Source organism: Carlito syrichta, unplaced genomic scaffold (assembly GCF_000164805.1).
Source record: "Carlito syrichta isolate Samal-C Ts95f unplaced genomic scaffold, Tarsius_syrichta-2.0.1 Scaffold153555, whole genome shotgun sequence".
NCBI lineage: Eukaryota > Metazoa > Chordata > Mammalia > Primates > Tarsiidae > Carlito > Carlito syrichta.
In genome coordinates this window covers 102686-126390 of record NW_007097651.1, presented here as the reverse complement: position 1 = coordinate 126390, position 23705 = coordinate 102686, and the positions used below count along the sequence as shown (strand labels likewise).

Sequence of the window (23705 nt, the reverse complement as noted above, 5' to 3'; positions counted from 1 at the left end):
CTCAGAAGGCTGATATGGGAAGATTGCTTGAACCCAGGAGTTTGAGGCTGCAGTGAGTCATGATTGTGCACTGCACTCCAGCCTGACTGACAGAATGAGACCATGTCTCAAAAAATAAAATTCGGGAAGGGTTCCTTATTTTTTTTTTTTAATTAATTAATTTAAAAAATACATCCAAGCCGGGTTCAGTGGCTCACTCCTGTAATCCCAGCACTTTGGGAGGTGGAGGGGAGAGGATTGCCTGAGAATCCACGGGTTTGAGACCAACCTGGTCAACTTGGTGAGACCTCGTCTCTACAATAAATCAAAAAATTAACTGTGTGTGGTGGCGCGCACCTGTTGTTCCAGCTACTTGGAAGGCTGAGGAGGAAAGACTGCCTGAATCCAGCAGGTTGAGGCTGTGGTGGCCATGAAAATGCCACTGCACTCCAGTCTGGGTGACAGAGACACGAACTCAAAAAATAAAAATAAAAACTCCAAAATAAAAATCTTTCCATTGAAATAAATAATAATACAAATACAATGCATATGTAGAAATAAAGGATTTAAAACTTTTATAAATAATGAGAAAAAGTTAAACAGAAAGACTAACTAAAAAGGGGAAATAATATGAACAGAGCATTCACCAAAACAGAATCCACCCCCCTAAAAAGACTAGGAAATAAGTGGCTCGACTTCATTCATGATAAGAATAAATGCAAAATGAAGTGCCTGTGGTTTTTACCGATATAGTTGGCAAGGATAAAAAGTTTTGGGGTTTTTTTTTTTTTTTTTTTAGAGTGGGAGTCTCACTCTGTCGCCCACACTGGAGTGCAGTGGCCGCTCCCGGCCACCGCAGGCTCAACCTGCTGGGCTCCGGAGATCCTGCCGCCTCAGCCTTCCAAGTAGCCGGAATTACAGGCATGCACTACCACGCCCGGCTGATTTTCTTATTTATGGTAGAGATGAGGTCTCGCTGCCCAGGCGGGTCTCGAAGCCACGGGCTCAGGCAATCCACTCACCTCAGCCCCCCAAAGGCGCGGGATTACAGGCTGAGCCACCGAGCCCGGCTGGGTTTTTTTTTTTTGAGTTGGAGTCTCACTCTCTCACCCAAACTGAAGGGCAGTGGCACGCTCCCGGCCACTACAGCGTCAACCTGCTGGGCTCAGGCAATCTTTCCACCTCAGCCTTCCAAGTAGCCGAACTACAGGCGCACACTACCACATTCAGCTAATTTTTTTATTTGTCTTGCCATGTTGCCCAGACTGATCTTGAATCCGCAGCCTCAGGCAATCCTCTCACCTCGGCCTCCCAAAGTGCTGGGATTATTCACTTGAGCCACTGTGCCCGACCAGATAAAAAGTTTGATCACAGCCGGGCTCAGTGGCTCAGCCTGTAATCCCGCGCCTTTGGGAGGCTGAGGTGAGTGGATTGCTTGAGCCCGCAGGTTCGAGACCCGCCTGGACAACTTGACGAAACCTCATCTCTACAATAAATAAAAAAATTAGCCGAGTGTGGTGGCTCATGCTTGTAGTTCCAGCTACTTGGTAGGCTGAGGCAGGATTGCCTGAGCCCAACAGGTCGAGGCTGCGGTGGCCTTGAGTGTTCCACTGCACTCCAGCCTGGGAGACAGAGTGAGACTCCAACTCAAAAAATAAAATAAAATATTGAGCTTAGTGAAAAAGCAAGGTGTAGAAGGGTTTAGCATCAGCTTATTGCATGAAACATTTATACATACAAATATGCTTTTGTATGCAGCGACCATCTCTGAAAGGCTACACAGGAAAAGGGTTAGGAATGAGAACCTGGAGGTGTGGGGGCAAGGAATGGGAACTGGAAAGCAAGGTGGAGGAGGTTTGATTTTCTTCCATTTCTTTCTTTTCTTTTCTTTTTGAGTCAGAGCCTCACTCTGTTGCCCAAGCTGGAGTGCAGTGGCTTGCTCACAGCTACCACAGCCTCTACTTACTGGGCTCAGGTACTCAGGTGATTCTTCTGTCAGCATTCCAAGTAGCTGAAATCACAGGTGTGTGCTACCATGCCCGGCTAATTATTTTATTTATTGTGAAGACAAGGTCTTGCCAAGTTGCCCAGTCTGACCTCAAACCCCTGGACTCAGGCAATCCTCTCCTCTCTGCCTCCCAAAGTGCTGGGATTACAGGCGTGAGCCACCACACCCGGTCGGAGACTTGATTTTCATGCCATGCTCTTCGTTTTTTGTTGTTGTTGCTGCTGTTGTTTTTTTGTTTTGTTTGAAGTTGGAGTCTCTGTCGCCCAGGCTGAAATGCAGTGGTATGCTCACGGCCACCACAGCCTCAACCTGCTGGGCTCAGGTGATCCTTCCACCTCAGTCTTCCAAGTAGCTGGAGCTACAGGCATGCGCCACCACACCCAGCTAATTTTTTGATTTATTGTAGAGATGAAGTCTTGCCAAATTGCCCAAGCTGGTCTCGAACCCGTGGGCTCAGGCAATCCTCTCACCTCGGCCTCCCAAAGTGCTGGGATTGTAGGCATGAGCCACCGTGCCTGGCCTTGGTATATTTTTAAGACTCATTGTCCCTGAATATCTATTTTTAACCAAGAAAGCAAACATAATCGTTTAATGTTTAGAATCAAGTCCAACTCATTTCCATGGTCAATTTCCAACCTCCTGTCACACACAACACGCCACTTTTTCTACATATAAACTGGCGGGTGGATGAAATTGACGGTTGACTGACTGCATGAATGTGAATGTGAACGTGAATGCTGTCTTCGCGTCTCCGGGTTTCCCAAATCCACCGCTAGGGGACGGCCTCGCCCCGGCCCTGATGTCAGTCACTTAAGGCGCGCACTCCCTTTGCGTCTCGGGCTCGCGCGCGTCGCCGCGGCACCGGAAGTGACTGGGCTTGCAAGTTCCCCCGGTCTCTTCAGGGGAAACTGAGGCCGGCTTGTTCGGAAGAGACGGCAAGAGCAGCCAGCCAGGTAGGCCGGCCTGGGTCCGCGGCGCGGAACTCGGCCGCGAAGAGCTCCCGCGTCTGGAAGCGACCGGGCCGATGAAGGGGGATGTGGCCCCCCACGGCTCGCGGGGCTCGCAGGTGAGAGCGCCGCCTCCCCTGTGCGTGACAGCCGCTGTGCCCAATGGGAGCTTTCGCCGTCGCGCTTCCGTGCCGACCGCGCCCGCTGATTGGCCGTGCTTGGGCGGGCCGCCGGGGGCGAGACCCCTCCTCCCATAAGGTCTAGGGGGCGCCCCAGAGGGAGGGCGGTCGCCTAGCAACGGGGCGGTGGCTCCGCGGGTACCCGGCCTAGCGAGCGTGAGAAGCCGCGAGGCCGCAGCCCGCCCACCCTGGGCTCCGGAGAGGCGCAGCCTCCGGCCCCTGAGCCCTCCCGGGGGCGCCGGGCAGCCGCCTTGGGCCTGCCCCAGGAAAGCGCGGTCTCGGCCGCGGGGGGCCTCGAGCGGGCGTCGCCCCTCTTCCTGGCCAAGGAGAGAGGCCCGGCGCCTCACCCTCACCCCGTCTTTGTGCAGGGCGCCGGCGGCCATTGTGTCCGGGCGGGGAATGGAGGACCCGGCGGTCCCCCCCCGCCACGTCCGGGGCCTTTGGGGGATTCAGAGAAAACCAGCGGCGCTCGTGGGGGGTCTCCGGCCTTCAGCCTCCCGGAAGGGCCCCGAGGTGGCCTTCCCGAAGTCCGATCGCAGACCCGAGGCGGTTTCCCTCTCCCTGCGCCCCTCGTCGGAACCCTGAACCCCGTCGAGAAGTCCCTTTGGGGTTTCGGAAGCCTCGCCCTGGGCTGGTACTTAAATTAAAAAAAAAAAAAAAACTAGCTCCACCAGCCGCCTCCGGGAGAGTTCTCCTGGCTCCCAGTAGGAGGCGGAGAGCCAAGGGGCGTGCAGAGCGAGGGGGCTGGGCTCCCGGTGGCAGGAGGCCGCGGCTGCGGAGCGGCCGCCCTCGATCCGGCGATGGAGGAGGAAGCGAGCGAGGGGGCCGGTTCCTGAGCTTCGCAATTCCCGTGTCGCCTTCTGGGCTCCCAGCCTGCCGGGTCGCATGATCCCTCCGGCCGCAGCTGTTTTCTCTGCCAGCCGCCGCGAAGCCGGCTGAGTTACCGGCGTCCCGGCCGCCGCCTCCTCTCCCGACCTAGGATACAAAAGATCTTCCGGGGGCTGCACCTGCCTGCCGTCGCCCGAGGCGGATTTGAATGTAGGTGGTGCGGGCAGTGGGGGGGATTGCCCAGGGGGGCGACTTTCCGAGGAAGGCATTTCGGAGAAGGGGGGTGGCTGGGGAGAAAGGCTGGTGGGAGATTCAGAGCTCACGGTGCTTTCCGTTTGACTTCATGAAAGTCTTCTTGGAACCTCGACCCAGACCTTCGCAAGAGCCACAAAGACACCAGTTGTGGTACCTAGAGGGGGCATGGGATGTTTAGGGTAAATGGCTTGCTTCTTTTTTTTTTTTTCTGAAGCTCTTTCTCTCCCTTCAGAATCTTATCTTGTCTTTGGATCTTAGAAGAGACTCACTAAGCAGAGGCCAGACTCAGTGAGTGAGCAGGTGTTTTGGACAATGGACTGGCTGAGCCCATCCCTATTATAAAAATGTCTCAGAGCAACCGGGAGCTGGTGGTTGACTTTCTCTCCTACAAGCTTTCCCAGAAAGGATACAGCTGGAGTCAGTTTAGCGATGTGGAAGAGAACAGGACTGAGGCCTCAGAAGGGACTGAGTCGGAGATGGAGACCCCCAGTGCCGTCAATGGCAACCCATCCTGGCACCTGGTGGACAGCCCCGCGGTGAATGGAGCCACTGGCCACAGCAGCAGTTTGGATGCCCGGGAGGTGATCCCCATGGCAGCTGTGAAGCAAGCGCTGAGGGAGGCAGGCGATGAGTTTGAACTGCGGTACCGGCGGGCATTCAGTGACCTGACGTCCCAGCTCCACATCACCCCAGGGACAGCGTATCAGAGTTTTGAACAGGTAGTGAACGAACTCTTCCGGGATGGGGTAAACTGGGGTCGCATCGTGGCCTTTTTCTCCTTCGGCGGGGCACTGTGTGTGGAGAGCGTAGACAAGGAGATGCAGGTATTGGTGAGTCGGATCGCAACTTGGATGGCCACTTACCTGAATGACCACCTAGAGCCTTGGATCCAGGACAACGGCGGCTGGGTAAGAACCAATCCCTTGTGGGTCCCTTTTCTTTGGCCTCTGGTCAGAGAGGTCCCCACTAGCCCTTCCCCTGAATCTCTTGTCTGTTGTGTGGGGTGACTGTTGGGGATGTTGATTGTTAAGGAGACCTGATCGCCTCATTTTGCCACAAGAGGTTAGCTGTTTGGAAATATAGATGACCCAGTGCTCAGATCAGGCATCTGTTGCTCGTCACTCTCATGACCCTACTCTGCCACACTTGTGTTCCAGGTTCCCCCGTAAAGAAAAACCCAGCTGTGTGTTCATTCAGCCGCAAACTTGTGCGAGTGGGAAGTTAGCTCAGTCTTCCCCTCACCCTGCCAGAAGGCTCACCCCACAGAAGGTGATAAATAATGCCTGGAGATGCGCCACTGCGACCCACAGGCCCCTCCGTTTTCCCCAGGGGTGTCAACCCTGCCCTGGCCTTTCCTCCCCCAAATCAAGGTCCCTTCATTTCGGAGCTTGCATGTATGGTACTCTCCTTGCAGACCAGGACATGACGAGGCAGGAGTCCCCGCTGGCTTGGATGGCTCAGGATTGTCAGATTTGGGGGCAGGGTGGTCTGTGTAGGTTGTGTTGATGCTGCGCCCCCTGAGTTCATCTCCTTCAAAGGGCAGCTTTCTGTGTGGTTGGCCTGTTTGTGAGCTCTTGCTGTGTCACGCATTAACCCCAGGACTTTGCACCTCACTGCCTAGAGTCGTTGGGGAGCTCCAGCTGCTTTGCCTGTTACTTTCCTGCCAAAGCCCCAGGGCCTCTTCACCCACTCAGTTTGCTGGCAAGGCAAAAACCCAGCCTGGGGCTCTGTGGAACATTGAGGCTTGGTAACAGACTTCGGAGGTGGGGTGTAAGGCCCAGCCCATCTCTTTACTAGCTGTGTGACCTTGGACAGGCCAGTGCACCTTTTTGAGCCTTTGTTTCTTTCACTAAAAAATGTGGTGCGCTCTGTTTGCCAGGCAGAGTGTTGTGAATCTTGGAGCTGATCTCCTGGGAGGGAGAGTCTCCTGTCCCCATCACTGAGCCTGGTGAGAGCATCTTTACCAGTGGTCACTGCAGGCAGTTTTCACTCTTCAGTGAATTCAATATTATTTCCTTGCTTATATCTCCCTTCCCAGGGAAGGATGGGGCTTATGAGAAGTATTCTGTCCCCCCAGAGTCTGCAGAAAATCGACAGGCTGTGGAAAATAAGTCATCTATTGAAGGAGCTGAGGTGGAAGGGGCCATGCATCATGGCCTCAGGAATGTCAAGAATGCAGTTGTTGGTAGGCTGGGCCTGGGGTGTGGCAGACACTTCACTTTACCATTGAGCTAGAGATCTCCGTAGTTTGCCCTGAAACCCACCCCTCTCTCAGTTCCCATTTCTTTGCATCTTTATCAACCCTTTCCCTCAGCCAGCTCTTATAAAAGACAAGGGGGGGTCCAGTCAATAGAGGTCAGATGACTAGATGGGGCTGGGGGGAATAAAGGAGGTGGGCTTTCTTGGGCTAAGGCTGACTAGGGAGCCTTGCTGTAAGTGAACTCCCTGGGGGGTAACTGATTAAACAGTTCCTGTTGGTTTGTGAATGACCGCTCCTATCCCTCCTGCTTTGATTCTCTTTGGGGGCAAATATTTGTTCAGCTGATTACAGGAAGGACAGGATTCCAGTGCTTTAGACACACCCTCCAAGGCATCTCCAAGTAGGGACTGGCCACTTGCCCACTTTGCTTGACTGTTGTCTTTGAGTAGTGGTCCTAAGATCAGGTGGGCTATTGCTAGCCATAAACAAAAGGCAGTCTGAGAGAGGTACCTGGTCTGCCAGCCAGCCTTTCCCGAGGGCCACCCTGACCCAGACTTGCCAGCTGCCCAGTGTTGTATGTGAAAGCAGTCGACACCCAGCAGCTCTGGGCAAGCTCGTTAGACCTCCACTGGACTGAAATTCCATCCTCCATCTCTTTGCTTAAGAATTATCTGAGCCAGTCGGACAACATACCACATGTCACTTCCTCTTGGTGAACAGAGGGATGTGTGTGGAAGAGCCAGTTGTGTCAGAGCCATTCCTGGGCGTGTATTCTCTCCCAAGGCTAGAGGGTAAAGAGCCTTTGACTTAGGATCCTCTGGTTCTGGGTAGAAGGTACCCACCCATTTCCCTGTCAGGTACCATTCTGTTCTGAGCTGCACAGACTGGTTGCTACAGTGGCATCTCATACCCTTCCTAGAGGGTGGGCTGGGAGATTCTTAAATGTAGGAGTTAGGGACTATTCTAAGAAGGCCTGTGTTCTAAATTTAGCTTCCCTCAGGAAGGGATAGAAACTAGCGAACCTCTTGAGTACTTTTAGGCTTTGTGTTAGTCCTTGTACAACCAATATTTATTGAGCATCTACTGTGAATGTGTGCTAGGTGCTAGCCATAAGCCGGGCATGGTTCCTTCCCTTATGGACATAGCATGCTGTTTCTTTTTTTCGTTTTTCTTTTTTTAGGTTGGAGTCTCTTTGTTGCCTAGGCTGGTGTACGGTAGCACGCTCACGACCCCTGCAGCCTTGATCTGCTGGGCTCAGGCGATCCTTCTACTTCAGCCTTCCAAGTAGCTGGGACTACAGGCGTACGCTACCACACCCAGCTAATTTTTTGATTTATTGTAGAGACAAGGTCTCGCTGTATTGCTCAGGCTGGTCTCGAACCCCTGAGCTCAAGCAGTCCTCTCACCTCGGCCTCCCAACGTGCTGGGATTATAGGCATTTTTTGTAGGCCACCGCACCCGGCCTACAACAAATTTTTAAAAATTAGCGGAGTGTGGTAGTGCACAGTAGTCCCAGTTACTTGGGAGACTCAGGTGGGAGGATCACTTTGAGCCCAGGAGTTTGGGGCTACAGTGAGATATGATCCCACTATTGCGCTCCAACCTGGGTGGCAGAGCGAGACTTTGCCTCTTAAAAGAAAAGAAGGAAATTCTTGCACTGGTAAAACTTGTTAATGTTTCATTGTTAAAATAATCTCAGGCCCTGCCAATATATGTCAGAAGTGTGAGTGTGGGGAGAAGGTGGCCTGCCCCAGGCTGCCCCAAGTATCTACTTAATTGTGGAGCAATGCGTCAAGGATTGGAATTCCAGACTCTTAGTCACATTACTGCCTGCCAGGAGTCACCGGAGGAAAAGCTGAGTCCATCTGCCTCTCCCACCTGTGAAATGGAGTAATGATAGCCAGCTACCAAAGCTTGACTCCGGTAAAAGATCTAGAGCCAAGCCCTTCCCCCACCCTAATTGCAGGGCGGAAGCACTTCCTTTAATGAATGGGCTTCTTCAACCACAGGGACTGACTTGGCTCCTGGAGTTGCTTCTTAAGAACAAAACTAATCCCTGAGATCCTTACCTGGGATGTTGTATATATGACCTTCCCCAAAATGACAGAAATGTTTCTGGGGCTTTCCAGTGGGAATGTGGATAAGGACCCAGATGGGCCTGGCCGCTTTGGGATTGCTGTCCCTAAAGAAACCCTTCAGCCTGATGGAAACATCATTGTTAAGGGCAATGGACAGTATGGGGGGTGCCATGGCTTGGCCTCTCCCAGGCTGGGTGGCTCTGTGGTCTTTCAGTTTGTGTGGATCTTTTCTTCCTATTCTGGCTTCTTCTGCTGGGTGTATGCTTAGTAGAAGCACCTCAGCTCCCTTTGCAGATGGTGGCAGTTCTGTGGTTTTCTTGGGGAAACCCCATTAGAAACCCCAAATGTGGAAATTTTAGTCATCCCATTCAGGTCTCCCAGAACGAGGTAGAAGTGTCTGAGGGGCTGCCCCTTGGAATGCCTACTTCTTCTGGGTGTACATTTGAGGTTGCTCTTAAAACTGTGTTACCATCACAGGGCTTTCCTGACTTCCTGGGAATAATTTCCCTGGTAGTTCCATGGAGCCCTTTAGCTTCTGGTTGAAAATTACCCAGGTATTTTTCATGGAGCCCCAGTGGGACACGGAAGGTTTTCTTGACATTTGTATAGGTGGTCATTCGATTTGTTTGGGCTGCGTGAAGCAGCAGTTGTTATGTGTCTCTTTCCTCAGCAGACATCGGTCCTGAGGCCAGTGGGCTTGCATGTCCTTCTCTGTGCCCAACCCTTATCTGTGCCCAACTCGACCTTTCTAGTTTTTCCAGCACCATCAATCTGAGACTTTCTTTTAGCAGTTGTGGTTTTGTCCAGGTTTAGCGTGGATAGATACTGGAATAATTCCCAGTGCACTGCTCTTACACAGAAACATAATCTGCCACCTTAATTAAGTAGGGCCCCACCCCCACCGCCAACCTAATTCCACAGAGTCCTCCCTAAGAACTCTTTTTTTTTTCTTTAGTAGAGACAGGGTCTCACTATGTTGCCCAGGCTGGTCTTGAACTCCTGACCTCAAACGATCCTCCCCCCTTCAGCTTCCCAAAGTGCTGGGATTTTAGGCCTGAACCACCATACCTGGCCCCTCTTCTTTGAAGAGTCACTCGGTTCCTGGATCATCTTCTTTTGTCCCTTTGCCCGACAGTCTGTCTTCCCTGTTCCCAGCTGGCAGACTTGAGTTAGACAATCCCCCTGGTTCTTTTTGTTTAGCCTGGGGAAGAGAAGACCCAGGAGAATATGATCACCAGCTTCAGATATGTAAAGGAAGAAGGATTGAGCCTCTTTTATTGCTATGGTACCTGGCAAAATGAAAAGGAGTTAGCAGTTGGTAGAGTTTAAATTGCTGCAGAGAAGACGTTTCTAAGAGATTGACTCTCTCCCGGGTTTAGGAGCTCCCAGGGTGGAGTCCATGTCTTCTCCATGCTTGTTTCCCAGCACTGAGCACAGGTCCTGGGCAGAGCAGATTCCTAATGAAGGAGATACCCATTAAATTTCTGAAGAAACAGGCCCTTACCAGGCCAGAGTAACAATAATAAGAGTGACTCTTTACCCATTTATTCGTTGATTCAAACAATATTTACTGAGCTCCTCCTGTGTGTCAGGCTGTCCTAGGTACTGGAAGTACAGCAGTAAACAATACTAAGTTTCTATCTTCATGGAGCCAACATTCTAATGGGGAGTGACAGACAATACATTTATTTATTTGTTTATTTGAGTCGGAGTCTCACTATTGCCCAGGCTGGAGCACAGTGGCACACTCATAGCCATTGCAGCCTCAACTTGCTGGGCTCAGGTGATCCTTCTGCCTCAGCCTTCCAAGTAGCTGGAACTGCAGGCACACGCCACCACACCCGGCTAATTTTTGATTTATTATAGAGGTGAAGTCTCGCCAAGTTGCCCAGGCTGGTCTTGAACCCTTGAACCTGTGGGCTCAGGCGATCTTCTCACCTCGGCCTCCCAAAGTGCTAGGATTATAGGTGTGAGCCACTGTACCCTGCCAGACAATACATTTATAAGGGCATGTATACATCAGGTGATGGTATATGCTATGAAGAAAATAAAGCAGGTTGGGGCACAAGGCATGCCTAGAAAGGGAGAATGAAGCCGCAGGTTTTTTTTGTTTTTGAGTTGGTGTCTCACTCTGTCTCCCAGACTGGAGTACAGTTGCACACCCACGGTCACCCCAGCTTCAACCTCCTGGGCTCTGGTGATCCTTCCGCCTCAACCTTCCAAGTAACTGGATCTACAGGTGCGTGCTACCATGCCTGGCTAATTTTTTTTGTAATTTATTGTAGAGACAAGGTCTCACCAGGTTGCCCTGACTGGTCTCGATCCCGCAGGCTCAGACATTCCACTCACCTCAGCCTCCCAAAGTGCTGGGATTACAGGTTGAGCCACTGAGCTCAGCTAGAGGCCGCAGTTTTAAAATAGTGGTCAAGGCTGGACACGGTGGCTCATGCCTAAAATCCCAGCTCTTTGGGAGGCCAAGGTTTGAGACCAGCCTGGGCAACTTGGTGAGACCTCACTCTACAATAAATCAAAGAATTAGCTGAGCATGGTGGCATGTGCCTTTAGTTCCAGTTACTTGGAAGGCTGAGGCGGAAGGCTCACCTGAGCCCAGCAGGTCAAGACTGCAGTGGCCGTGAGCGTGCCACTGCACTCCACTCTGGGCAACAGAGTGAGACTCCAACTAAAAAAAACCACCCCAAAATCTTTATTTACCATACAATAATTCTTCCCCTCACCCTCCCATAACTTATGTTGCCACCATCCCCCAGACACCTAAAGTCTTTATTCTTTTCTGAAGCTCAGGATGCCAGACCCTCATTTGAGGTCTCTATTTTGTGGGACTCCTATGAATACCTATGTAATTAAAATGCTTTTTCTCCTGTTAATCTGTCTTATGTCAATTTTTTTTTTCTTTTTTTGAGTCAAGGTCTCACTCTATCCCCCAGGCTGGCGAGCAGTGGCATGATTATGGTTCACCACAGCCTCCAACTCCTGGACTCAAGCAATCCTCCTGCCTCAGCCTTCTGAGCTGGGACTACAAGCACACGCCACCACACCTGGCTAATAAATTTTTTTGTAAAGACAAGGTCTCACTATGTTGCCCAGGTTGGTCTCTAACTCCTGGATTCAAGCAATTTCTCATTTCAGCCTCCCAAAGTGTTGAGATTATAGGTATAAGCCTATAAGCTACCACACCTGGCTTATTTTTTTTTTAATTTATTGTAGAATGGAGGTCTCACCAAGTTACCTAGGCTGGCCCTCCCTGAGTTTAGGTAATCCCTCACCTTGGCCTCCCAAAGTGCTGGAATTACAGGTTTGAGCCACTGTGCCTGGCCAATAAAGATCTTATTATGCAGATAAAATGTCTCTCAGAGCTGGGCGTGGTGGTGCACACCTGTAGTTCCAGCTATTTGGAAGGCTGAGGCAGAAGGATTGCCTGAGTCCAGCATGTTGAGGCTGAGGTGATAGTGAGTATGCCGCTGTACTCCAGCCTGGGAGAGAGTGAGATTCCAACTCAAAAAAGAAAGTCTCTCAGGTAATAAAAGCTGTCCAGAGTGCAGCCCTCTTACTGATAGAGATACTGTTACTAAGGTAGATTTTCTTTTTACATGTGAAATACTTTTCACAAAAGGATAGTTTTTTAGAGCCACTCCTCTATGTCTGTAGTTTCTGAGAATAATCACCTCAAAATATGCCAAAGAAGTATAATTTGGGGTGGCATATTCTGGTTTCCTGCAGTCATGTTTTGGGCCCCAGTAAAGGTATTTACTAACGAGGATCTTTGAACGAAGACCTGAAGGAGCGGGGTGGTAGATGGCACAGGTACCCGTAGAAAGAGTGTTTCAGGCCGAGGGAATGGACGCAGGAGGGGGTGTGTTGGATAATTTCAAGGATGAGCAAAAGGTCGACGTGACTGGCGAAGCAGCAGCAGAGGGGAGAATGAGAATAGCTGTGGAGGAGGCAGGGCAGTAGTTAGGCCCCATCATGCAGGGCATTGCAGAATGTGATGAAGATTTAGTTTTGGTGGAATGGATGGGGTTGAGGGAATGTTTGGAGCAGGGATGATGTGGTCTGAGTTCTACAAGGGTGGCAGGAAGGAGCCAGTGAAGAGGTGGGTGCAGACTGCCAGGTGAACAGAAGGTGGCTTGGACTGGTGGTGAAGGTGTGATGAGAGGAGGACTGGAGATAAGGCTGGTCTTGTATGTGTGTGTTGATGGGTCTGACCACCCTGGAAGCCGTATTTTCCTCTTTTTTATTTGAGTTGGAGTCAGTCTGTCATACTCATGCTCATGGCCCCTGCAGCCTCTACCTGCTGGGCTCAGGTGATCCTTCCACCTCAGTCTTCCAAGTAGCTGGAACTACAGGCACATACCACCATACCCAACTAATTATTTTTTTGATTTGTTGTAGAGATGAGGTCTCACCAAGTTGACCAGACTGGTCTCCAGCCCTGGGCTCAGGCAGTCCTCTCACCTCAACCTCCCAAAGTGCTGGGATTACAGGCATGTGCCACCTCGCCCAGCTCCAGTTCTACTCTGGCCAAGTGACTTCACCCCAAGGTCCCAGTTTCCCCCCTGCAAGATGGGGGGTTGAAGAAGACAGGCTTGGAATTTTGGTCCACACTGGCTTTCCACTTTGTTGCAGATTCCATCATTGTGATACATTTCCCATTAGCTAGGTTTTAGGATGGCTCTTTCCAGTCGGCAGATAACTAACCCTAGTGTCAACATAGGCTAGCTTATCACTGACTCCATAATAGTCATACTCTCCATCGATGTAGCACATTACATCTTCCAAAGCACTTTTATGTCCTCTTTGCCTCTTTGATCCTTATAGCTGCCCAGCAAGGTGAGCAGGAAAGATGCCATCTCCTTTTCAAAGAGAGAAATCATTGAGAAAGATGAATGACTTGCTCAAGGTAACATCAGGAGGAAGAGGCAGCCTTTGGACTTCCAAGTAAAACTTGACTACCGACTTGCTGTGTGACCTTGGGCAAGTCTTTTAACGCGTAAATGGCATAATGGCACCCTTTCTGAAGATTCAGTGAGTTAATTTATGCCTTAGGCTCTCATATCATCCTAGAGCTCCTCTTCACATCATCTGGCTTCACTTTTATTACATATTGATTTTTGCAAATAGTGTTTTTGTATAACTAAACTGCCTTTGGGACCTTCTGCTACTTGGTTTCCTCCCTGATGATCCTCTCGGGCCAAGCTGGAACCTTAGAGAGCTGTGAGCCACAGGGCTCTTTGGGCAGCCTCCAGAGCTCCCCTAGGAACCAGAGGTTTTTCTCCCGGTCTTCAGGAAATGCCATTGCGATGACTTCCATGGACTGTTTCCTGCCCTAGCTCTGCCGGCAAGAGTGTGCAAACTGGAAAATGATATCCCTAGAGGCACCCTCACCTCCCCAAACTACTTTTTTTGGACATGTCCCTCCCTTTCCTCTCGTCAGTTACTTTCTCTGCTCTCTCCCCTTTCTCCTTTCACCTAGCTCTCCCTCTAGATTGTGATGGCCCTTTAAGATTTAGAAAATGCCTTTCTGCTTAGTTCTGCCAGGCCATTTCCTACATCCCGTGTTAGGCTGTCGGGGTCAGTCAAAACTCTAGGTTCTCTTCTTGGCTTCATCACTCATTAGGAATTTTAGACATGGACCTCCCCTAGAGGGGCATTAAACCTGTCACTAACAGTGTCCCTGTATCGTCTATTAACCATGAGTTGCCGCTGGGATCCCCACCCCTTCCCTGCATAGGATAGGATTCATATGGCAGATCTCAGAAGCTTGGCACATATAAATCTGCCTCTTGGGGATTGATGACCAAAAGTGGAATGAAGTGAGCCTACCACCCCTCCCCCAGTCACCTTCCAGGAGGAAGCTGGAAGGTTGAAGACCTTGTTGGACAATCATCTGAGGAATGGGAGCTGGCAGGGAGGGGATTGGAACGCACTCAACTATGCCTCAGATCCTTTGTTCCCCTCTTGAAAGGGAAACATTCCTCTCCCTCCTCCCTGGCCACACACACATACACACGTGCCTTTGTTCCCTCGAGTCAGGCAGGGCTAGGAACACGGTGTCCCTTCCAAGGAGCCTGACTTGCCTCCCTAGAGGCTGGCCCCTGGTCAGTGGGACTGGGGTTCTTGCTCAGGAGCCACCAGCCTCGTGTCCTTTCTATAGAAGAGTCTCTCAAAGGCTGAAAACTTGACTGCACACAGCTGTCCAGGGACTTCTGATTATTTCACAGGATGCCCAGGTCCCAGGATTAAACAGTCCCTCCCTCTTATTCCACTGGTGATTAATATTATTGTTCACATTACTATTAATAGCACCTAGCATTTATTGAGTGCTTACTCTGTGCCAGGCATTGTTCAGAGTGCTTTACATGTATTAATTGATTCCATTCTCACAGCCACACTCTGAAGTCAGTTCTATTAGGAAACTGAGGCAAAGTAGCACAGCCAATGAGTGGCAAGACCTGGGAGCATAGCGTTCAAGCTCCCCCTTTAGCCACTGTGCTGTGTTCCCTCCTCCAGTTCATCATCTAGGTGATGGCTGGCATCAACCAGTACTCACCACATGGTAGGCCTTTACTGATGCCATCTCTTTGTTACCATCCCAACACCCTTATCAGAGTTGGAAGGGCTTCCAGTGAGCAAGAGGCAGAGTCAGGATTTGAAACCACGTCTGCCTTACTCAAGCCTGTGCTCTTTCTCTCTTAGCCTTAAGATCCCCCAGGTGTTTTTAGTTTCATTTTATGGTTGAGGAAATTGAGGCTCCGAGAAAAGTGATATGCCTAGAGCCTCAGAAACTAGTACCAAAAAGAGCCAGGATTCAGACTTGGGGTATCTGGCTTCAAAACACTACTGCCTTCGTAGTCTGTAGTGTCCTGATAATTTCTTTTATGTGCATGATAATGCTTTATAACTTATCAAACTCCTTTTCTAGGTTTTTTCCCCCCAGTGAGGTGGGTACATTTAGCTCTATTTCCTGGGGGCTTCTCCCACAGTGAATGGCAGTGTTAGACTTAGAGTCTGTGTTGTGGCTTTTATTATTATTATTATTTTTTTTTTTTTTTGAGTTGGAGTCTCACTGTCACCCAGACTGGAGTGCAGTGGCCGCTCCCGGCCACCGCAGCCTCCACCTGCTGGGCTCCAGCGATCCTTCCGCCTCAGCCTTCCAAATAGCTGGAACTACAGGCGCGTGCTACCACACCTAGTTAATTTTTCGATTTATCGTAGAGATGAGGTCTCATCAAGTTGCCCAAGCGGGTCTCGATCCCTGGGGCTCAGGCAATCCTCTGTCCCCTTAGCCTCCCAAGGCACGGGATTACGGACTGAGCCACCGAGCCTGGCTTGTGTTCTGGCTTTTAACACAGCGTTATTGATGCTGCCTGCCGCCCCTAAGAATGGATTTACAGCTCAAAGCTGTCCTTGGAGTTTTATTTCTTTTGTTAAATCAGCAGATACTGACGAATGCCTTATATGTGCTATGTGCTGTGGATATTGTTGATATTGTGGTGAGTGGGACTGAGACTTATCCCTTGGTGGTCTCCTTCCATGCTCTGTACCTCGGGCCTTGCTAGTGTCCCTCTGACATCTTCTGAGTCACTGTATATGCATCACACATCCATCCCCTTAGCTCCCAGACACACCAAACAAGGGTCACTATAGTTAGTATGTATTAATCACCTTCGGAACACACACACATGCGCACATAGACAGAACTCTGAACTCATATTTGAAATACCTTGACTCCTTGCTGGTGGCATAACGGTAAGGCAAATCAGCTTCAGAGTCTCATCCATAAGCCTGAGAGAATAATGCCAGCCTGCCAGAGTAAGCAAGACATAAATGAGAAAGTGAAATGTATGAGTGCTTTTAGTAAATAACAGATACTGCGAGTTGAGTAGTTGCTTGCCCCATGCCAAGTCCTGTGTTTAAGCTCTTGCTAAATTCGTATTTGGTCCTTAAAATTGTTCTCATCTGGAGACAGAAACTTCAGGGCTCAGAAGACTCCTTAATGTGTCCCTAGGAATGTATCTTATAAGAGGCAGAGCTGGGTCTTATACTCAGATGTGTCTGATATGAAAGCTTATCCTCTAGCCACTGTGTCACTGCTTCTTTGCAGGCCCAGACTGGCTTATTTTACCCTGACTACCTGGCACAGGGCCTAAGGTTGGGCAAGGGCTCAGCTACTGCCTGCTCAATGAACATGAAGGGTTGTTATTATTAGATGCAGGTTAGGCTACCAAAAACTGTCTCCATCCCTAAGAAAGCTAACTCACTTGCAGCAGTAGGAATAAACCCAAAACCCTTGGTGAGTGGCATGAGGCAGACTCTGCCAAATCTGTGGACTCTAAAAGAGAAGATGTTAGCCCCACTGGCTACGTCCCATGGGTGCCCTGGGCTTCTGCCAAGGGGGCTCACTTCTGCCATCCTCAGCCTGCATTATCAGCCTGCACCTTTTTCCTGGCTGACTGCATTGCCAATCCAGACTTTCTTCTGCACCAACAGTGGAAAGGGCCAGGAAGGCTAGAGGTCTCGGGAGCCTTGAGTAACCATAGCTTTCTCAGCAGTATGGCTTTGTACAGTTCACACTGAGGCCTCAGTTTCCTCATCTGTAAAATGGAGACGATAATAATCTCTTAATGAAGATCATAGTAATCTTGTCGTCATGGGCTTGCTGTTTTCCTCTATCTGTATCACGTATCATTCAAGTCTCAATTCAGCATCTTCCCAGAGGCCACCTGTGTTTACATGTTCACCATCTACTCTTGAAGTAAAACAAAAGCTTGCAGAGTGTAGAGGCTTGGTCTTGTCTTTTATTTCATCCCTTGCATCTAGCAGAGTGCTTGACACATAGGAAACACTCAGCAAACATTTGCTGATTGAATGAATGAATGGCTGTGTAGACCACCTAGCACAGTGCCTGGCATACAGTATGCTCATTCAGTGTTAGGCATCGTCACTATTAGGAAGACAGGGACCAGGAAGGCCTTACATAGGTGAAAAGAATGTGACAAGGCAGGCTGGGCTCCCAGACATGTGTGAAGGGTAGGGTGTGGATGAAGCATTGATGAGACAGTGGGAGGCAGGGTGGCTGGGCTGAAGAGGGTCCGGGTTGGCAGTAAGGTTGGTCGGAAAAAGAGGTGTAGAAGACTGACAAAAGAGGCCTCTAGGCCAGAGGAATGGGGATGGCTGATGGTGGAGGCAAGCCCAATCGAGAGAGTCCCAGAGTACCTATGGGATGCAGTCAGGTCTCTAGTAACCCCTGAGAAAAAGAATCCCTTGCCAGCTAGAGTTCAGCAGGCGGAATTGCCGGGAGAGAAAAGCAGATCAGGTAAGCTGCTGCCCTGATTGTTATTTTGGGTCTCTGGGCCAGGTGCAGATTCAAAGGATTGATTGAAGCCTTTTGGCAACTCTGGACATAGCAGGGTAAACATCACCTGTCTCCTGCCACCTGCAGTGACAATGCCAGCAAGGTACCCTAGGTAGGCCCAAAGGGACTCAGCTTTCTTACTGTCCCTGGTGGAGCAAGAAATAACCCAGAGGAGGCTACTCCTTTCCTGCCCCCAGCTCCCTCTCTGAAGGGCTCGGGTGCCCAAGGAAGGCAGAGGTAGGGCACTGGGAGCCGTTGACAGCTGGGCTTAGCTTGGGGGAGGGGTCAGTTTGGGAGCAGGTGCAGATTTCGGGGAGGGCGGGGCCTGAAGGGAAGTAGGGATCTTGGTAGGCTGCAAAATTTCCCTCCCCATCCCCCACCCCAGGCACAGCTGGCTTCTCCAGGAACCTGATGACCTAGTTACAATGCTTAGAAACTGTCAGCTTAGCTTGCAGTTCAGGGCTGTGCCAGTCTCTCCTCTCTCTGAAGCTTGTTGGGTCCAAAAGGTGCCTGGGATGTCCCCAAGAGGGTTCCATGCAGAGGACACACACCATATTGTGTGTACAGGTTTCTCACCCAGGAGAGGAAAGAGCAATGTCTTCTTCCTGGGGGTGCCTTCTCAGCCCCCTGGGAGAAAAGACTCCCTGCCCCCTTCTCTTTCTCTCTAGGGGGGTTGGTGGGTGGCAAATGGAGGTCACAGATTTTGAGGGTCAGCAAAGAGGGTGAGACTCCTGTTGCCCTAGGGGTAGCTTGGGCATAGCTGACATTCTTGCCTTACCTCCCCATCTCAGTGTGACATTAAAACCTGAGCGAAGCCTGGTACAGGGCTCAAGCCTGTAATCCCAGCACTTTGGAAGGCCGAGGTGAGAGGATTGCCTAAGCTCAGGGCTTTGAGACCAGCCTGGGCAACTTGGTGAGACCTCGTCTCCACAGTAAGTCAAGAAAGATGCCAGGCGTGGTAGCAGGCACCTGTAGTTCCAGCTACTTAGAAGGCTGAGGCAAAATGATCGCTTGAGCCCAGCAGGTTGAGGCTGTGGTGGCCATGAGCGTGCCACTGCACTCCAGCCTGTGTTGGGTGACAGAGTGAGCCTCTGACTCAAAAAAACAAAAACAAAAACTGAGGGAAAGGGGCAAGGAGGCCTTTGCTCGACTCTGGAGGCCCCAGCCCTCCCAGGCAGAGTTGCTCCTGGTATTCTTGGTGCCTGCCTTGCCAGTGCCTCCTTGGGAGAAATTCCAGCATTGTTAAGCATCAGGTACAAAAGTTGACAGACCAGTGCTGAATTCCACTTGCTCAGTAGTTATCCTTGGCAAGTTACCTAATCTCTTCCAGCCTTAGTTTCCTCATCTATAAAAAGGGGATAATAACATATAATGCTTTTCTTGAAACATTTGTGAGCATAAAAATAACTGATAAGATGCATGGAGGCTGGCATGTAGCAGTTACTTAGCCTGACAGCTACTATTATTACTGTTATTGTCAGATTGCAATCACTGGTGTGATCAATTGCTGTGATTGTTACTGGAGCTACTCTCCAGTAGTTTGGAGATTTTAAGATTGCCAAAGCTGGCAACACAACTGGGGCTCACAACATTGTCCCCTACCTCCTCCACAAGGACCCCAAGTCATACCTTGTACACAGTAGAGGTTTGATCCACTAAGTGGAAGACTTAACAAGTTAAATGTTTAAAGTGTGTGGGAACTTGTTTAGCACACAGTAGGTGCTTGACACTTGTTAAACATAGCATTGTGGAACTCTGCAGTTTTTCCAGGTTGGCTCTACTCCTTGTTTGCTTTGTGGCCTTAAGCCTCTTGCCCAAGCTCTGCCTGTTGCCTCGTATGTTGAAGAAAGATAACACCCGCCTTGCTTCTCTCGTGGGCCAGAAGGGAGGTTTACGGAGATGATAGATGAAAAAGCATTTTGAGAACTATAAATATTAGGTCTTGTTGCTGCTCCTTGACTAAAGTCACAGCTGTAGCTATGTCGTCAGCTCATTCATTCACCCAACAAGCATTTTTTCAGTGGGAGCAAAATATCATCACTTAGCCAGCTTCATGAGTTTGGAAAGTTACTCTCATTCTCTAAGCATGAACATTGGTAAAAATGGAAATAATACTCATTCACAGGGTTGTTGGAAGAAAGACTAAACAAGGTTCTTTGAGCTTACTGAGGTTAGAAACTGTGTCTTATTCACTGTTAGCAGCACACTGGGCCTAGTACTTGGTGACCAGGTCAGCAAACATTTCTCATGATGAATGCTGTATACTGTATATGAAGTGCCCCGCTGCACAGTACCTTGTGCAGAGTCAAAGCTCACCAAATGCTGGGTCTTGCCCTTCCCTCTCACTGTGGGGCTTGGCCATTCATTGACTCATTCAAATTACCAGGTGAGGCTGCACTCCATTGTGACTCAGATGGGAAGCAGAAATGAGTGTTGACTCCTAGTCCCAGGCCATTCTCATCAGTCCTCCTAAGCTAGACTGCTGAGGGGAGCTCTGACCCAGCAGGATCAGTGCTACACATAAAACCCATGTGCTATGGGCCTTGCCCCAGGCTCACCTCTGATTCAGAACAAGAACAGCCGCCCCTTGTTCTGCCCACTCTCCACTCACTGCTCAGTGAGAAGAATTTTCCTTTGCTTATACCGCCTACATTCAGATGGAACCCTAGAGGTTGCTGTGTCAGGGAAATCCCCACAGAGTCATTCAGAAACGGCCCTCTGGGGCAAAGTCCAGGGAGGGAGCCCGAATCTAAGGCCTGGGGTCTCTTGGGACTCTGTCAAGCAGCAGATGTGGGCATAAGGCCCAGGGCTGGTGGTTGAGTAATGAAACTGAGAGATGTATTGGGTCAGACAAGAAGTCCACCCAGAGGAAACTGCCTGCTTGTCCATGCAGGTGTCTGGGCACCTGGGAGAAGGTTCTGAGTCTGATTTAGTGGTGGTAGTTGAGTTCCATATTAGTATCCCAAGTCTCAATGAGGAAAACTGGAGGAACTCCCAGACAAAAGTTGTAATTCGCATTCCTTCCAGGATTTAGGTCAAAGCTCGCCTACAGGAAGTGGTTGGCACCCAGGAACTCTTTAAACCCTTCTCAGACCTCCTTGGGTTGAGAGAGAGGCCCCTCCTCTGGGCTTTATATCACTGACAGCTGGAAAGGCTCCAAGGACAATAGCATAATCACTATAGCTCCCTTTATGGGGTCCTGCTGTGAGTTGGGCACTGTGCTGGAGCTCTTTATGAGAAGGGGATCTCATTTTGTTATGTTGAACATAACTGGATTTGAATCTGGGCTCCATTACATACAAGCTGTTAGATCTAGCACATTTCCTTCCTGTTTCAGAGCCTCAGTTCTCCTATCTGAAAAATGGGGATAACAATAATACTTCATAACATTTTTGTAAGGATGTAAGATCCTTTTGTAAAGGTGTATCTAAGGGCATACATGTCAAGCTTAGCACAGTTGTTATGGTATTTTTAATAATGGCTAACATTTATGGAGTACTCACAGTTATTGGTTTCATATGTATTAATTCATTGAATCCGGTTCTCTTATTATTCCTATAGAGAAGTAAAGGAAGTGTTCAAAGTGCACAGCTAGTAAGTGGAGGAGCCATGACTTAAACGCAGGCATTCTGCCTCCAGAGCCAATTTGCCCTATCTTTCAATAAGCAAGGACCTCAGTAATGTTGCTGCTGTTAACTGTTGTATCCAACATTGTAGCTGTCTGTGGTTTTTGGTCTATCCCTTAAATTCTGAGCTTAGTGAAGATCAGAAACTCATCTTAATCACCTTACATCTCCAGAGACCCACATAGTACTCATAGTACTCATTAATATTTGTTTAATGGCTGATAATATTCCCTCTCTTCATTAATCAATCAGTAGCTCTTTATCGACCATTTCCTGTAGGCGAGCTTTGGCCTAAATCCTGGGAGGAATGCGAAATACAACTCTGCCTCTGTAAACGGAAGATTGGGCGTGTGTGGGGGTGCATTCCAGAGCACTGTGTCATTGGCAGAAACTTCTACACAGGAGGCTTAAACAATACAGGTGGTTTGGGATGTTTTCCAAGCTGAGATTCCCACCCCTCCCCTGAGGGGGTCACTCCCTTCATCTCATGCATGCAGAACAAGGTGACAGATTCCTACTACTGCCCAGGGCAGGAACCATTCCTAGCTCTTCAGTCCCTCTGTAATCTAGAGGATGCATCTTTCTTGCTGGGGCATCCAGTTTATGGGAATCTAGAAAGACAGAGAAAAAGATTGGAGCTGGAAAAGGATTTCAGAAAATCACTGCTGCCCCAACACTGCTGTGGCTCATGCCTGTAATCTCAGCACTTTGGGAGGCCAAGGCGGGAGAATCTCTTGAACCTGGTAGTTTTGAGACCAGCCTGGACAACATAGCAAGACTTGTCTCTAAAAAAATTAAAAAATTTAAAAAGATTAAAATTAGCTGGGTGTGGTGGTACATGCTTATAGTCCGAGCTAGTGGGAAGACTGAGTTGGAAGGATCACCTGGGCCCAGAAGTGAGACCCCCCCAACTCAATAAATAAATAGGTAGGTAGATAAATAAATAAATATGTAGTTCAGATCTTATTACAGTCTTGCTTAGCAACCCTTCAGTGGCATCTCACTGTACTTGGATGAAGACCAGAGTTCATCCCAACCTCCCAGGCCTGTGATCTGGTACTAGCTACCTTTCCCATCATTCCACCCTCCCATACTCCACTCAAGCTGCATGGGTTCCTTGCTGTTCCTGGATCCTGGCATTCTTGTCCTTGCCCAAAGCCTTTGTAGTTTCTGTTCCCTCTGCCTGGAACGTTCTGCCCCTGGTGTTTCCTTTCTGGGTCTTACAGTTGGTCCAGCTCACAGGTCACCTTCTCCAAGAGGCTTTCCTTAACCATTGGTTGAAAATTGCGAAGCTACTTCTAGCTCATTCTTCATGCTTTACTTTGATGCATTTTTGTCATAGCAACACCTAAATTGTTTGTTTACTTGTTTTTATCTGTCTCTTCTACTAGAATATAAACCTCAGGATTATAGAGACTTTGGTTTATTCATCATTGTATCCCTTGTGTCTGCAACTATTCTTTCCAGGTAGTAAACATTCAGTGAATAATTTTTGGAGTGAATGAATAAACAGATAAACCTTAGATGAAAAACTGAGGCCAAGAGAAGAGAAGCTAATGAGATAGCATTCTTCTTCTTTTTTTTTTTTTTTTTGAGTTGGAGTCTCACTCTGTCCTATAGGCTAGAGTGCAGTGGCATGCTCAAGGTAACCACAGCCTTAATCTGCTGGGTTCAGGTGATCCTTCCACCTTAGTCTTCCAAGTAGCTGGAACCACAGGCATGCACCACCACACCCAGCTAATTTTTTTTTTTTTTTGAATTGGAGTCTTTCTCTGTCACCCAGACTGGAGTGCAGTGGCCGCTTCCGGCCACTGCAGCCTTGACCTGCTGGGTTCCGGCAATTCTTCCGCTTCAGCCTTCCAAGTAGCTGGAACTACAGGTGCACGCTACCATGCCCAGCTAATTTTTGATTTATTGTAGAGATGAGGTCTCACCAAGTTGCCTAGGTGGGTCACGAACCCGCGGGCTCAGACAGTCCACTCACCTTGGCCTCCCAAAGCACTGGGATTACAGGCTGAGCCACCGAGCCCGGCCAATTTTTTTATTTATTGTAAAAACAGGGTCTCGTCAAGTGGCACAGGCTGGTCTCGAACCCCTGGACTCAGACAGTCCTCTCACCTCAGCCTCCCAAAGTGTTGGAATTACAGGCATGAACCACCATGCCCGGCAATAGCATTCTTCTAATTTACCTTTCTGTTTTTTGGGGTTTTTTTTTTTTTTAGTTGGAGTCCT

The 23705-nt window shown here is 49.5% G+C and overlaps 1 protein-coding gene across 9 annotated transcripts in view; it reads left to right on the top strand.

Annotated features, from left to right (window-relative positions):
- Positions 1-2757: 2757 nt before the first annotated feature.
- The window catches only part of BCL2L1 (BCL2 like 1), a 57322-nt gene continuing 36374 nt past the window's right edge, over positions 2758-23705 (top strand). The window contains exons 1-2 of one of the 9 annotated variants that reach the window (XM_008050610.2): positions 2758-3053; positions 4429-5104. In XM_008050610.2, the coding sequence (XP_008048801.1) occupies positions 4541-5104 (564 nt within the window). In that variant the 5' untranslated portion in view covers positions 2758-3053; positions 4429-4540. Of the gene's footprint in view, positions 3054-3139; positions 4152-4205; positions 4347-4410; positions 5105-23705 lie in introns of those variants that run through there. The other 8 variants (XM_021708878.1, XM_021708879.1, XM_021708880.1 and 5 more) reach the window with 8 other exon arrangements.